Here is a 13,016-nt window from a genome sequence, read left to right on the forward strand (position 1 = left end):
AATTTTGTAAAAAATATTTGATTACTGTCACCAACACAACAGCCGGATGTTAATTTTTCAAGTGAATTACCATTAATAATAATAATTTTTTCATAAGTTTTTCAAAAACAAAAAACACAATACTAAAAATGATTAAGTATTTAGAATATGTTATATTTTATTGTGTATTTATCTTATTTACATTTGATTAATGAATTTCTCTTCTTTGAAATCATCTGCAAATGGATCTTCTTCAATATTTGATATAGATATTCCTGTTGTGAATGTATTTGTAGTTTGGTTGTTATCATTTTGTTGTTCTGAAATTTCATTTTCAGCAAATTCTTCTTTTTTATTTTTAATTCGTATTAATAATATTATAAGTAATGAAATTATAATAATAACAACAACAATAACGCAAACGATTATGATGATGATTGTTGTTTTGCTATCATTTGTTTGAAATTCATTGTTATAAATAAATGTAAAGAAGTTCGAATAATAAATATAATAAGTTGAATAAATAATAACTGTGTAATCATAATATATAAATTCTGTTTCAATATAAATATTCGATGAATTAATTGTAATTAGCGAAAGTGATCTTGTTTGTATTTCAGAATAAGTAAATGAATGCGTAATTGATAATGTGATCGTTAATAGATATGAAAAAGATTTCGTTAAATCGTTTTGAAATGACTGAGTAAATGTATGTGACTTAAAATATGTATTACTATGACTGAATGAATTTAATACTGAAAATGTATTTGACTTAGAGAATGTATTACTATGACTGAATGTATGTGATGATGAAAACGAAAGTGTTGATATTGGTCTGCAGTTCCCTTCAGCTGTTTTGCTGTTGACTGATAATTCTCCAAATGTCTTGTCGACATATGTTGGATATGTTATAACTGTTGTCGTAACATTATAAAATGCACCCAATCCAATATTTGGTTCTGTTTCGCCATAATAATAAATGCATTCAAGTCCATAACAATTACCAAACGCTGAACCTCCAATTTCTTTGATTCCATACCCAAGTGTTAATATTCTTAATTGAGAACAGAATGAAAATGCTGAACCACCAATTATTATAACTGAATTTGGAATTGTAATGTTTCCGATCGATGAACAGAATGAAAATGCTGAACCATAAATTGTTGTAACATTTTCGCCAAAAAGAATAATTTCTAATCGTGGACATGAAGAGAACGCATAACTCCCAATATTTGATATAGAATTACCAAGATTAACTGAAATAACTTTTAACCAATTTGCAAATGAATTCCTTGGAATGGTATAAATTCCTTCATTAATGTTGACAAATTTCGTGATGTTTTTATATTGTTCAATTTCATTAAAATCATTTGAGTTTGTTATTGTTAATGTTAAATTATTATTATCATAAAATATTTGATAAGAATTCATGAAAAATATAACAAAAATTAAAACATTTTTGTGTTTTTTCTTTTCGCTTGTTTTCAATTCATAGTTGGTCAATAAAAATTTCTGTAGAAAAAGTGGTTTTTTCTGAAAAAAATTGATATAAACCACCACAATCATAATTGAAAAAACGGCGGTTAAACGAGCAAATGCATTGAATTTAAATGGTCGGTCTGTTTTATCGTTTTGCATCAATGAGGAACAAAGAAATTTCCTCTGGATCAAAGATATATTCTCACAACATCTTTTCATGGTTTGCTTTGATGGATTGTTTTCAATAAACATAATGGTTGTATGGGATTTATTTTGGGTAAATGTAAAATGTGATGCTGAGAATTTTATTTTGCCATTAAATATTTGAAGCATAACAAATGTATGCTCTACTTCAGTGAGGAAATGTAAAAATAAACTGGTTTTAAAGAAATTGGAAATTGTGTTAAATATATCAAATTTCTGATACTTAATTTCAAAGATCGGATCTTCTGCATTGTACCCATGTGTGAATGCTTCTTTGCTTAGGATCTTTTTCATATTTGATATTTTTATAGTTGTAAAACATGGGATTTCTGGTAACATACTGTTTCCAAATTGCTTTCTTATGAACGAAATGAGCAGCAAACGAAGAATTTTCATGCTTCAAGACCCAATATAGCTAAGGCCTTTGCTAAATACACATCGGCCCATACAAAAGTTAAAAATCGCACGGTTAATATTTAAAAAATTTATTGTTTGATTGAAGTTTTTCAATTTAACCTAAATTTTTTTGTTTCAATATTTAAATTAAACCCAGAAAAGATGCTGAATTAAATGTTTTTAAAGGCACTTTTAAATAATTTAATGAATGGATGTGATAAAGCTTGATTTGTTGATCAAAATGATATACTTTTGTTGTTGGAAAACACTTTTTAAAGTTATTTGTTTTCATTATTTTCAAGAAATATGAAATTTTGTTTATGTTCATCTGTTTTACTTGATGCATAATAAGTCCTTAAAGACATATCATATATAAATATGATTTATTCATTAAAAGATAAAATATTAATGCATGTTTGTAAATATTAAAGTAAATTATTACACAACCTCCATCATGTTACTTATAAATTAATGAATGTGTGAACGGTAAATAAATTGTGAATATGTAAGAAAAAGATAAATCACTTTGAAGATGTGCTTGAATAAGCATCTTAGAATATAATTAGCAAATCATAATATTAATATGTAAAATTATTATATTTAATAACACTTATAATATTTCTCTTGATTTGGTTCATCAAAAAATCATCAGATATTATCTTCATATACATTGTTTTATAATTAATGATATCAAAAGTGAGTGCGTAAACATGAATATCTGTTACAAACTATAAATCATTTCGTCAATAACTGCTTTAATATGATAACATTTTTGTCTTTAGGATTTTGCCTCAAAACATTATATATATTATAAATCGATTAACATTTCAAACATTATCATTTCTCATTGCGGATCACTTCATACTATTTTAAATATATAAAAATATATCAATTAAAAATATATTTTTATTTTACATCAAATCATAGCCAATTGTCTTCATCATCTTCTTTAACAATATCTTCAATTAAAGTATTTACGTCTTCAATTTGTTTTGTACTTGATGTAGTTGAATCTTTAAATTGTAATTTCGAAGTCGATTTTCCTTTTTTATTATTACTCTTTATTAAGAACATAACAATTCCAATAATTATTAATATAAATGCAATTGATCCGCAGATAATTCCAATCAAAGCAATAATTGTAATTCCATTTGTTTGTAAAATGTTTGTGTGAAACATTGTAATGAAGTTTGAATAATAATTATAATATGTTGAATATATAATAACTGTGTAATCATAATAAATAAATTGCGTTTCGAGATAAGAAAATGTTGAGTTAAATATGGATAATGAAAGTGATCTTGTTTGCGTTTCATAATATGTAAATGAGTACGAAATTGTGAGTGTATATGTTAATGTATATGAAAATGAAAATGTTAAATCGCTTTGAAATGACTGAGTAAATGTATTTGACTTAGAATATGTATTACTATGACTGAATGTGTGTGATGATGAAAACGAAAGTGTTGATATTGGGCTGCAGTTCCCTTCAGCTGTTTTGCTGTTGACTAGTAATTCTCCAAATGTCTTGTCGACATATGTTGGATATGTTATAACTGTTGTCGTAACATTATAAAATGCACCCAATCCAATATTTGGTTCTGTGTCGCCATAATAATAAATGCATTCAAGTCCATAACAATTACCAAACGCTGAACCTCCAATTTCTTTGATTCCATACCCAAGTGTTAATATTCTTAATTTAGAACAGAATGAAAATGCTGAACCATCAATTATTATAACTGAATTTGGAATTGTAATGTTTTCGATCGATGAACAGAATGAAAATGCTGAACCATAAATTGTTGTAACATTTTCGCCAAAAAGAATAATTTCTAATCGTGGACATGAAGAGAACGCATAACTCCCAATATTTGATATAGAATTACCAAGATTAACTGAAATAACTTTTAACCAATTTGCAAATGAATTCCTTGGAATGGTATAAATTCCTTCATTAATGTTGACAAATTTCGTGATGTTTTTATATTGTTCAATTTCATTAAAATCATTTGAGTTTGTTATTGTTAATGTTAAATTATTATCATAAAATATTTGAAAAGAATTCATGAAAAATATAACAAAAATTAAAACATTTTTATGTTTTTTCTTTTCGCTTGTTTTCAGTTTGTTCATCAAAAATTTAATTTCATAGAATAATAAAAATCCTAAAATAAAAAAGTTACACATCAGAACTTGAATAGTTTCAATGAATTTGAACATTTTATTAATGAAACTTTTCTTCATCGAATTTGCTAAATGAACCTTTAATGAAAAATAATTATGTACGAAAGAAAAGAATTTGAAATATTGCTTAACATATGAAATTGGTAATTCAAATAAAGGGAAATACCATTGGTATTTTCCTGCACTGATGTTAAATAGATCAGATTCATTATCTTTTAGCATAATAAATTTTTTTACTTTAATAGATACATTCGCTTTGTCATGGGATGAGAATGTAAAGTATATACCTCCTTTGGATTCTGAAGTAAGGCAAATGGAGTGTTTGAAAGTTTGAGAAATAGATAATTGATCAGTAAAAATCTTTGAATCTGAATTTTGTGGAGAGGTTTGTAATAAGCAAAAGAAATACATAGGGAAAGCCGAGAAGAAGAAACACATTCGTGAGAAAACTTGAAAAACTTGTTAATAAATCAGTCAGAAACGATACAGAGAGCTTCAACCGCTTCGCTTTTTTGTTATTTCATTTGTTAAAGTTTTGCTGATACAGGGTTTATAGTTTTTGCAATCGGAAGATGTTTTACAGAATGTTTTTTATGAAAAGTGACATAAGGTTCCTTAATTAAATTGCATAAAAATCCTGTTTAAAAATTAAAGAAAGAAGATGACATCGTTTGTCATAAAGGAAACAATTTCAGGCATTTGAATTGAAAACGCTCAAAAAATTATTGAATTTTGAATGAAGTACTTCTCCAAACAACCGCCTGTTACTGTAACCGTTAAAGAAGGGGTCTGACAATATAATATCGATTTTTAAATATAAATATCTCACCTAAGATTAAATAAATTTTTAAATAAATGTCTTGAAAAATATGTAATTTAGATAGTTTTCGAGATTTTAAAAAAGATTTTTATAAACTTATTATTCATTGAGAAATGGATTTATTTTAAAATAGAAAGCCAATCTCTTCATTTTAATCCATCCTCTTTTTGATTGAGCGAGGTAATAATATTCTTCAGTACATGAAGAATAAATCACATTGAATAAAATTTTAATTTAGATCTTAATTATTGAAAAATATGAGAACATATTTTTATATGAATCTCAGGAAGTAATAAATTATTTTTAATTTTAAGATATTTTTGTTGAAAAGTGGATTTATATTGAGGTTTTTATTGTTATCATTCTAAATAAACAAATTTTATGTTATATCATTCTGTTTTTACATGTGTTTCCTTCAAATTAACAAAAAAAATTATTTTAAATCGATATTTTTTTATTCAGTATTTTAAACAATTTTTTCATTTTATGACTTCATTTTCAGATTTTTTTTTGTTTACTTCGATTTGCTCTGCATACAACATGAAACGCATTCTTGTTATTTATAAACCATAGCTTGAAATTCTTTAGAAAAATATTTAAATGTACATTTATAGTATCAACAAAATATAAGGCACAAATAAGAAACTGTCATTATTATAGATAAAATTATATATAAACATGTTTAATATGAATATATTGCATTTACAAATAATTGACTTATTAATAAGATTCGTTTGTTTAATTAATTATAATTTCTCAGTAAAAAACAGTCATATTTTAAAGATTGTTGTGCTATGAACATTGTTAAATCAAAATTTCAATAAATATTTATTTATAGTGCCCACATCTGATCTGGAAGATCAAAATCTAACTTAATATCATTAATATTATTATCAATTGGAAAATCAGAACATGAATTTGTAAAATCCATTTGTGAAAAATCTGATTGATTTGATTGTTCATTCGTTTGATCAGATATCTGAAATTCCTTCATTATTTCTGAAAAATCCAATAATAAATCTGTATTACTTTTGTTGCTTTCATTATTTGGAAACAAATTTGGTCTTTTCAGTAACTTTGATTTGTTTTTGATATCTCTTGTTAATTGTGTATACCGATATCTACATTGGACATCACTTCTATTGCCTATTTGATTTGCTATTTTCATCCATGATTTTGTTCCAATTGTTTTACATAAAGTCAACAACATTTCATCTTCTTCGCTTTTCCAAGGCATCTTAGATAACTTTGGATCTAAAACACGAATCCACCTTTGAGAACATTGTGATCTACTTCTTCCAGATCCAACAAAAGCTGCAACAGCTGCAAGGTTAACAATACTATATTCATTTACTGCCATTATTAATCTATTATCTTCTTCAATTGTCCAACCCCTAGTTTTTTTTCTTCTTTCAAAACCATATTCTTCTAATTCTGGTCCTTTAGGTGGTTCTTCATTTACACAATTTACAATATCAATCATTCTTGAAATAACATCTTCACAATCAACATATTTTTTAATTCTTGCACTACATTCATTTCTTCTACTTGGATCTGTTACAAGTATCCGAAAATTTTCTTCTAACTCTTTTATTATTTCTGAAGGATATAAATTTTCTTCTATCATTAATAAAGACATTGCAAAATCAACAAGAACAGAATTCTTCTTTTCTTGCATCATTTAAAATGAATATTTCCTGACTGGATAATATTCAATATTTGCTTTTCTTTCTGTTACAGAAAGCAATTCAAAACGGGTTTTTACCCAAAACTAGTTTTTTGGGTTAAAAAAATATAGAACGATTAAAATCGTATTTCCTTTTGACGTATTGTTTGGGGGTAAATTTTATATATATTATCTAAATTTAAAGTTTCAAGTAAATTTATATGCATGAAAACTTTAGAAATAAATTGCATATTAGTATAAAATAATTACTATAATTACTATGATATAATATGATGATAATTTTGATTTTTGTAAATATTTTTAGTGTGCCGAAACCTGTAAAATGCTGCGTATGATCAAAAAGTGAAATTTTGAATGCATTTATCGGTTACTATGAAAATTCAAGTTTTGTCACTCTGATAATGTCCTACGTTGACACAATAAACCAGCGCGCTGAGCAGGCTAAAGGAGAAGTTCGCTCTAACCCAGGCAACGCACTCAAAACAGTTTTACAAGAATTGCCAGTTCGTCCAAAACATGTTATTGAAAAGAGCGATAGCAAAGATGTTCAAGCACGTAAGATGACAGAAGCAAAGGACGCAGCTGCCAAGGCTGTTTGCTCTATCCTTTGCTCAATTGAATCAGCTAAGCTTGCTACAGCAATCAAGGCATTAACTGATGATGAACGTGATACACTTATGAAATTTGTTTACCGTGGTTTCTCTGAACGTGAAATGGTTGATGGAAAGCCAAAGTGCACATATGATTGCAACCTTCTCTTGAAAGCTCATGAAGAAATTACAAAGATCAATGGAAACGGCCCAATCATTCGTTCAATCCATACCCGTCTTGAGGTTTAATTAAAGTCATTGGCTTTTTGGTATTTTTTTTTTTTTTTTTTTTTTTGATTAAGTCATAATTAAATGATCGAAATGTAATTTCAATAATTTCCTTCTTTGATTTCATCTACAGATGAATTCACTGTTAAATATTTTCAACATGTGCTTTTATTTAGGATTTGTAAAAATATTTTAAAATCAAAGTAAAACAATTTCTTTACTTATGAATTAGATACTTTTGTGACAATTCTTCATAGTTAGTATAGATTTCGCTTAACATTCTCGTTACGCATTGCATATCTTTTGTAGATATAATTTCGCGTATTGATCGTGAGTTTAAGACCGTAAGTTCAATTTCTACAGCACTAACTCCGACGCTGGTTGATAATATTCGAGCAATTGATGAAATTTGTCGGTTTACCAAAAATTGGAATTTGACATCTGCATTCTGAGCAGCTTCTTTTAATAAGTAATTATTTTCTAAATTAGAGGAAGAACTACATAGCAGAACAGTATTATCATTCTTTGAAGTGAACTCTTTTTTCTCAGAAGAGAATATTGAGATAAAAATTGATTTTGCTAAAAAAGAAAGCTGCTTTTTGGGACACCCCACGAGGCGCCCCAAAATTTCATTCAAAAAGTTTCCTTTGGCAGATTCAGGAGAATCATAAAATACAAATAAATTAAGTGTATCTTTTGGATTACAGCTAATAAATGCATTGAAAGCAGAATACATGGATCCTAAACAACCAATTTTATGTGAGGAAATTAGTTCTTTGTCTGTACCATTAAATAAAGCTGGTTGAGAATCAACAAAATAAAGATCATAATCAAGAATGTCTTCTGGACTAACATTGATTTTGGTAGCTATGTAGTTATTGAGCTCGGTATTATCTTTAAATCCATATATTGGATATAAGTAATCACCATTTTTGACATTATTTGGATCTTTTTGTGAGATATCAATAGAAAGGGAAGGAATGATTGCAACTCCTTCATTAGAATCAAATGGTTGAGTAATTATTTTTCCATCTTTTTTAACAAAAACAAGTCCCATAATTCGAAGGTCTCGATCAAAGTAAGATGCCCAATTTCCATCACCGTCCAAGTGCGCTTTAATTCTAAGAATATCTTTTTTATTTGAATCTGACTTTGGTAATAGCTTAAGAAATGGCTTATCAAAATGTGTTTCAACTATAACAGCAGAACTTGGGCTATCAGTTTTGCTGAACGCAACAAGGCATTGGTTATCTCTTCTGATAAAACCTTTATTTGGAATATTTTCCCATTCATCAAATTCTTCTAAAGCTTGGAATCCTTTTTCAAGTAATAAATTGGATACATGATTTATCAACAATGGAGGTACAGAGCATTTGTTTAAAAAGTCGTTAAATTCGTTTGGATTCATTGAGTTTAGTGTTATGTGTCACTTTTAGACAATTGCTTAATGAAAAGTGTCATCTATCGTTATATTAACGTCCGAATAATGAATCATTCTCCTTCGTTAAACCAGCAAAACAATGCACAAGTTTTTCGAGGTTACTCCAACTCTGAATTAGCCTCAATTTTAAAGTCAATGGGTCAACCTGTTTTTTTAGGTTTAACTCGAGAACAAATGATTCAAAAAATTTTACAGATAAGATCCAACAAACAAAATACAGCAAAAAATCCAAAAAGGAAAAAAATTATTACACCTTTTTTAAGGTCATATTTATTTATTTTTATTTTCTCTTTTTTATTTTTTGTTTTCTTTATCTTTTTTAAAAAGTCAATTAAAATCAATAAAACTAAATATTGTAACTCGGAAGTCAAAGTTGATTGTACAAAATGTCCAAATAATTCAAATTGTGAAAGTGGTCGACCAATATGTAATCAAGATTTTTACCTTTACCAATCCAAATTTTGTATTCCCTCCGATATTTATTTTAAACAGCGAAAGCAAATGCTTGACATAATTATCCAGAATCTTATGACAACTGCTGGTAATTTTCGAACCAATCGATCAACACGTGATTGGCTTAGTATTGATGAAATCGATTCCTTTGTGTATAAAAAAGTCAATAACATTGAACCGCGCCAATTTGATCTTCTTCTTAATGAATCTCTTACGCTTTTAGTTGCTGAATCAGAAATCATTGAACAACATAATGTTAATAATTTACGTGTTTTTGCATCTATTAACTATAGACTTCCATTTGTGTATCGAATTATTAATTCATTTAAACGTAATTCGATGACATTTTGTGTTATTATGTTTTTCACGTGTATCATTTACATATTAACAAGTAAACATAACGAAGAGAAATTAATAAAAAAGAAATCTCCACATTATACTTCAATGATTTCTGAGTTTATCCGAAGCTCAAAATCTATTGCAGTATCAGAAACACAAATTAAAGAAAGATTTTCAAACGAAATCGAAAACTTCCAAAAGTATTGGAAATATATAAAAAAAGAACTTGAAAGCGCACAATTGATTCGGGTTGTTAATAATGGAACTGAAAATTACTATAGTTTTATTCATCAATAAATTTATTTGTTTGTTAAAATTATTTTAAATTCATTTGCAATCGTTTGTAAGATGTAAAACTTGAAATGTTTAAAAGAAAAGACGAAATTTTATTTCTTATCAAAAATGCGGTAAAAACATTAAAAAATATTAATGTCTTATGCAAGATGGGTTGGTGTTATTATGCAAATAATTTCAGTTCTTACTTCCATGTTCGCAGTCACTGCTGGAGCTTTATATATTAATGATTATGCAAATGTTAATGATAATATTCAAAAGATAACATTAGGGATACTCATAATATTGGGGAGTTTGATGATTATGATGACAGAAATTTATATCTTTAGATTTTTTAGAAATTTCTGTTTCATTTTAAAGTTCTGGGGAAAAGCTTTTGTTTACATAATTTTCGGATTCTTGTTGTTTTCAACAAAAGGATTAGGGTTGGCTTGCGGAATTGTATTTTGGATTGTTTCTTTCGCTTTTTTGGTGTTAACAATCTTAATTGAAGTACCACCTCCTTTGCTCCAAGGAGGAATCAGTGGTGATAAACCTGATTTCCAAATTGATGCCAATGAAATTTTCCCATAATTTTTAAAAATCATTTTTTGAGTTATCTTTATGAATATTTTTCATTGAAAAAGTTTGTGTGAAATGTGTGATGAAAATTTGCTATGAAGTCTCTTTTTTCTAATGAATATAACCTTTCCCCAGCAGATAAACAGAAATATGGAACAATGTTTAATTACATTAATGAAAGTACAAAAGAAATAAGAGAACTTGAACAAAAAATAAAAAATACAAATGAACAATGTCAAGTTTTTCATACAGAGTTTCTTTCATTACATAAGAAAGTTGACACTGCTCATGTACAATATACAAAACTAAGTAATGCAATCAATAGGTTAAAAACATTAATATCCCAAACACAAGATATGCAAAATGAAGTTCAAAATGTTTTTGATAAACTGACTCTCATTGAATCAAAACTTAGTGGTAATCAAGGAACTGAATGAGAACGTTCTAATTTTTTCATTTTAAAGAATAATCATGAATATAATAAAATTTACTATTTACAATAATTTTCTTTAAGAAAAATATTCACAAAAACAAGCATGTTCGAAAAAGTTTATCTTTTTAATGATCATTATCAGATATAGTAAAAATTATCTTCATGATAATCACTGAGTAGCTGAGGCGCATCTGCTTTATAGTAATGATAATGAGTTCAACTCGAAGGAAAACTAGCAAATATTACAAGAAATTTCTTTTGTTACAGATTTTCATTTCACATGTCATATGAACTTCTGTCATTATTAAAACGTCTTCCTTTAAAACAGCACACAGAATTGATTTACGCAAAAGGTCACAAGGTTCAGATGCAGAACCTACCAAGGATTGGAAGCATACATATTTACACAATAATCCATGGCTTTGCGATGTTCCAGATAGTTTTATTTCTGATGGCTTCAACCTTTTTGGCCTTAGTAGCGAATTTGAAGAGTTCACAGGAAATGGTGCTTTTCAAATTTGCTGTGATGTTATCACTAGAAAAATATCATATGATTATAGAAAAATGCGTAATATTGAAAAATTACTTCCAGTTGCATATGGACTTGTTCATTCTCGTTTTGTTATTTCACCAGATGGTCTTTATGATGTTCAAAATAAATACAGTTATGGTATTTATGGAAAATGTCCAAGAATTTCATGCAAAGAAGAGAAAGTTATTCCAATTGGAACATCCAGTAAGTTGGGCAAGGCAAATGTTAAGGTATTTTGTCCATGCTGCAGAGAAATATATGAGCCATATCCAAAAATTGACTTAGATGGAGCATTCTTTGGCCCAAACATGGCTCACATTTTCATAGATGAGATGACAGATGGAGGAGTAAAGATTGTTGAACACAGAAAAAATTACAGAAAATTTGAAAGGAAAGCTTTCGGATTTCGTGTACGCCTACCTGCGCGTGAATAGAGGATTAAACCATGTGATATCTTTCTTTGCCTAAGATGTTGAATAATAAACATATTATACAAAACAACAAAAGAAAAAACGTTTAAAATAACTTTTTGTTTACATAACCGCTGTGCAACGTATTCATTTTATTGCTTCAAAAAAATTAATTTTTGCATCTGTTCTGTTCTAAATTGAAGAGTATTTACCGCAAAAACATAACGCTTATAACCTTTATTTATTAAATAAAATAATTATTAATGTTCTTCCTCAGCATCAATCTCTTCAAGAATAGCTTCGACTTTTTTTCGAGCGACTTGAAGCCATAATTCCCCAAGATCTGTAATTTGTTGTAATTGTTGTATGGTGGATTTAATCCATTGTTTGATATATTTTTCTGATTTACGTGCAATAACATTTCGGTTTTTCCATAGCGAATCTAACACAGCAACTGTTTTATTTATGCTTTCTGCCTTTTCATTAAAATTGGTAGTTTGTTTACAAAAAGAAAGATTAGAACAAATAGAATAAGAATCTAAGTTCTTCAAATTATTTAAATTTGCAATCATGCTTCGCACTATTTTATTACATATGCGGATGTCATCATCTTTAAAAGCTTTGCAAAAAATATCACCATTTTTTTTAATATCATCATCTTTTTTCCCTTCTTGTATCAAATTAATTATGTAACTGCAAGTAATTGTACATGTGTTGCATCCTATGGAATCATTGCAATATCCAATTGCAAACAACAAAAACATTAAAATTTGGTGATTTCTTGATTTTAACGTACAATATCGGGGTACTCTAAATTATATTGTTTTTCTTTTCTACGTCTTGCAAGTAAAATAAAGAGTAATCTCATCAGGATTTACCATTTGACAATGTAACCATAGTCAACATAATTGTAAATAAAAAAGATAATGTGTTTCATGGTTTGACTTCAACTTTGAATAGACAAAGTTATAGGAATGGTCTGT

The 13,016-nt window shown here is 27.6% G+C and overlaps 3 protein-coding genes across 3 annotated transcripts; 2 read left to right on the top strand and 1 right to left on the bottom strand.

The window, feature by feature from the left end:
- Positions 1–7,153: 7,153 nt before the first annotated feature.
- GO595_010994 (actin-related protein ARPC5) lies at positions 7,154–7,591 on the top strand (the record flags this gene model as incomplete). Its single annotated transcript, XM_067913735.1, has 1 exon — positions 7,154–7,591. One exon carries the CDS (start codon positions 7,154–7,156, stop codon positions 7,589–7,591), a length of 438 nt encoding a protein of 145 aa, XP_067769732.1.
- A 196-nt stretch (positions 7,592–7,787) lies between these two features.
- Positions 7,788–8,978, bottom strand: GO595_010995 (putative aspartyl aminopeptidase; the record flags this gene model as incomplete). The annotated part of the gene is made up of 1 exon (XM_067913737.1): positions 7,788–8,978. One exon carries the CDS (start codon positions 8,976–8,978, stop codon positions 7,788–7,790), a length of 1,191 nt encoding a protein of 396 aa, XP_067769733.1.
- Positions 8,979–11,655: 2,677 nt separating this feature from the next.
- GO595_010996 (Casein kinase II regulatory subunit family protein) lies at positions 11,656–12,057 on the top strand (the record flags this gene model as incomplete). Its single annotated transcript, XM_067913738.1, has 1 exon — positions 11,656–12,057. One exon carries the CDS (start codon positions 11,656–11,658, stop codon positions 12,055–12,057), a length of 402 nt encoding a protein of 133 aa, XP_067769734.1.
- Between the last annotated feature and the right edge of the window lie 959 nt (positions 12,058–13,016).

This window comes from Histomonas meleagridis (assembly GCF_020186115.1).
Source record: "Histomonas meleagridis strain 2922-C6/04-10x chromosome Unknown scaffold_61, whole genome shotgun sequence".
Classification (NCBI taxonomy): domain Eukaryota; phylum Parabasalia; order Tritrichomonadida; family Dientamoebidae; genus Histomonas; species Histomonas meleagridis.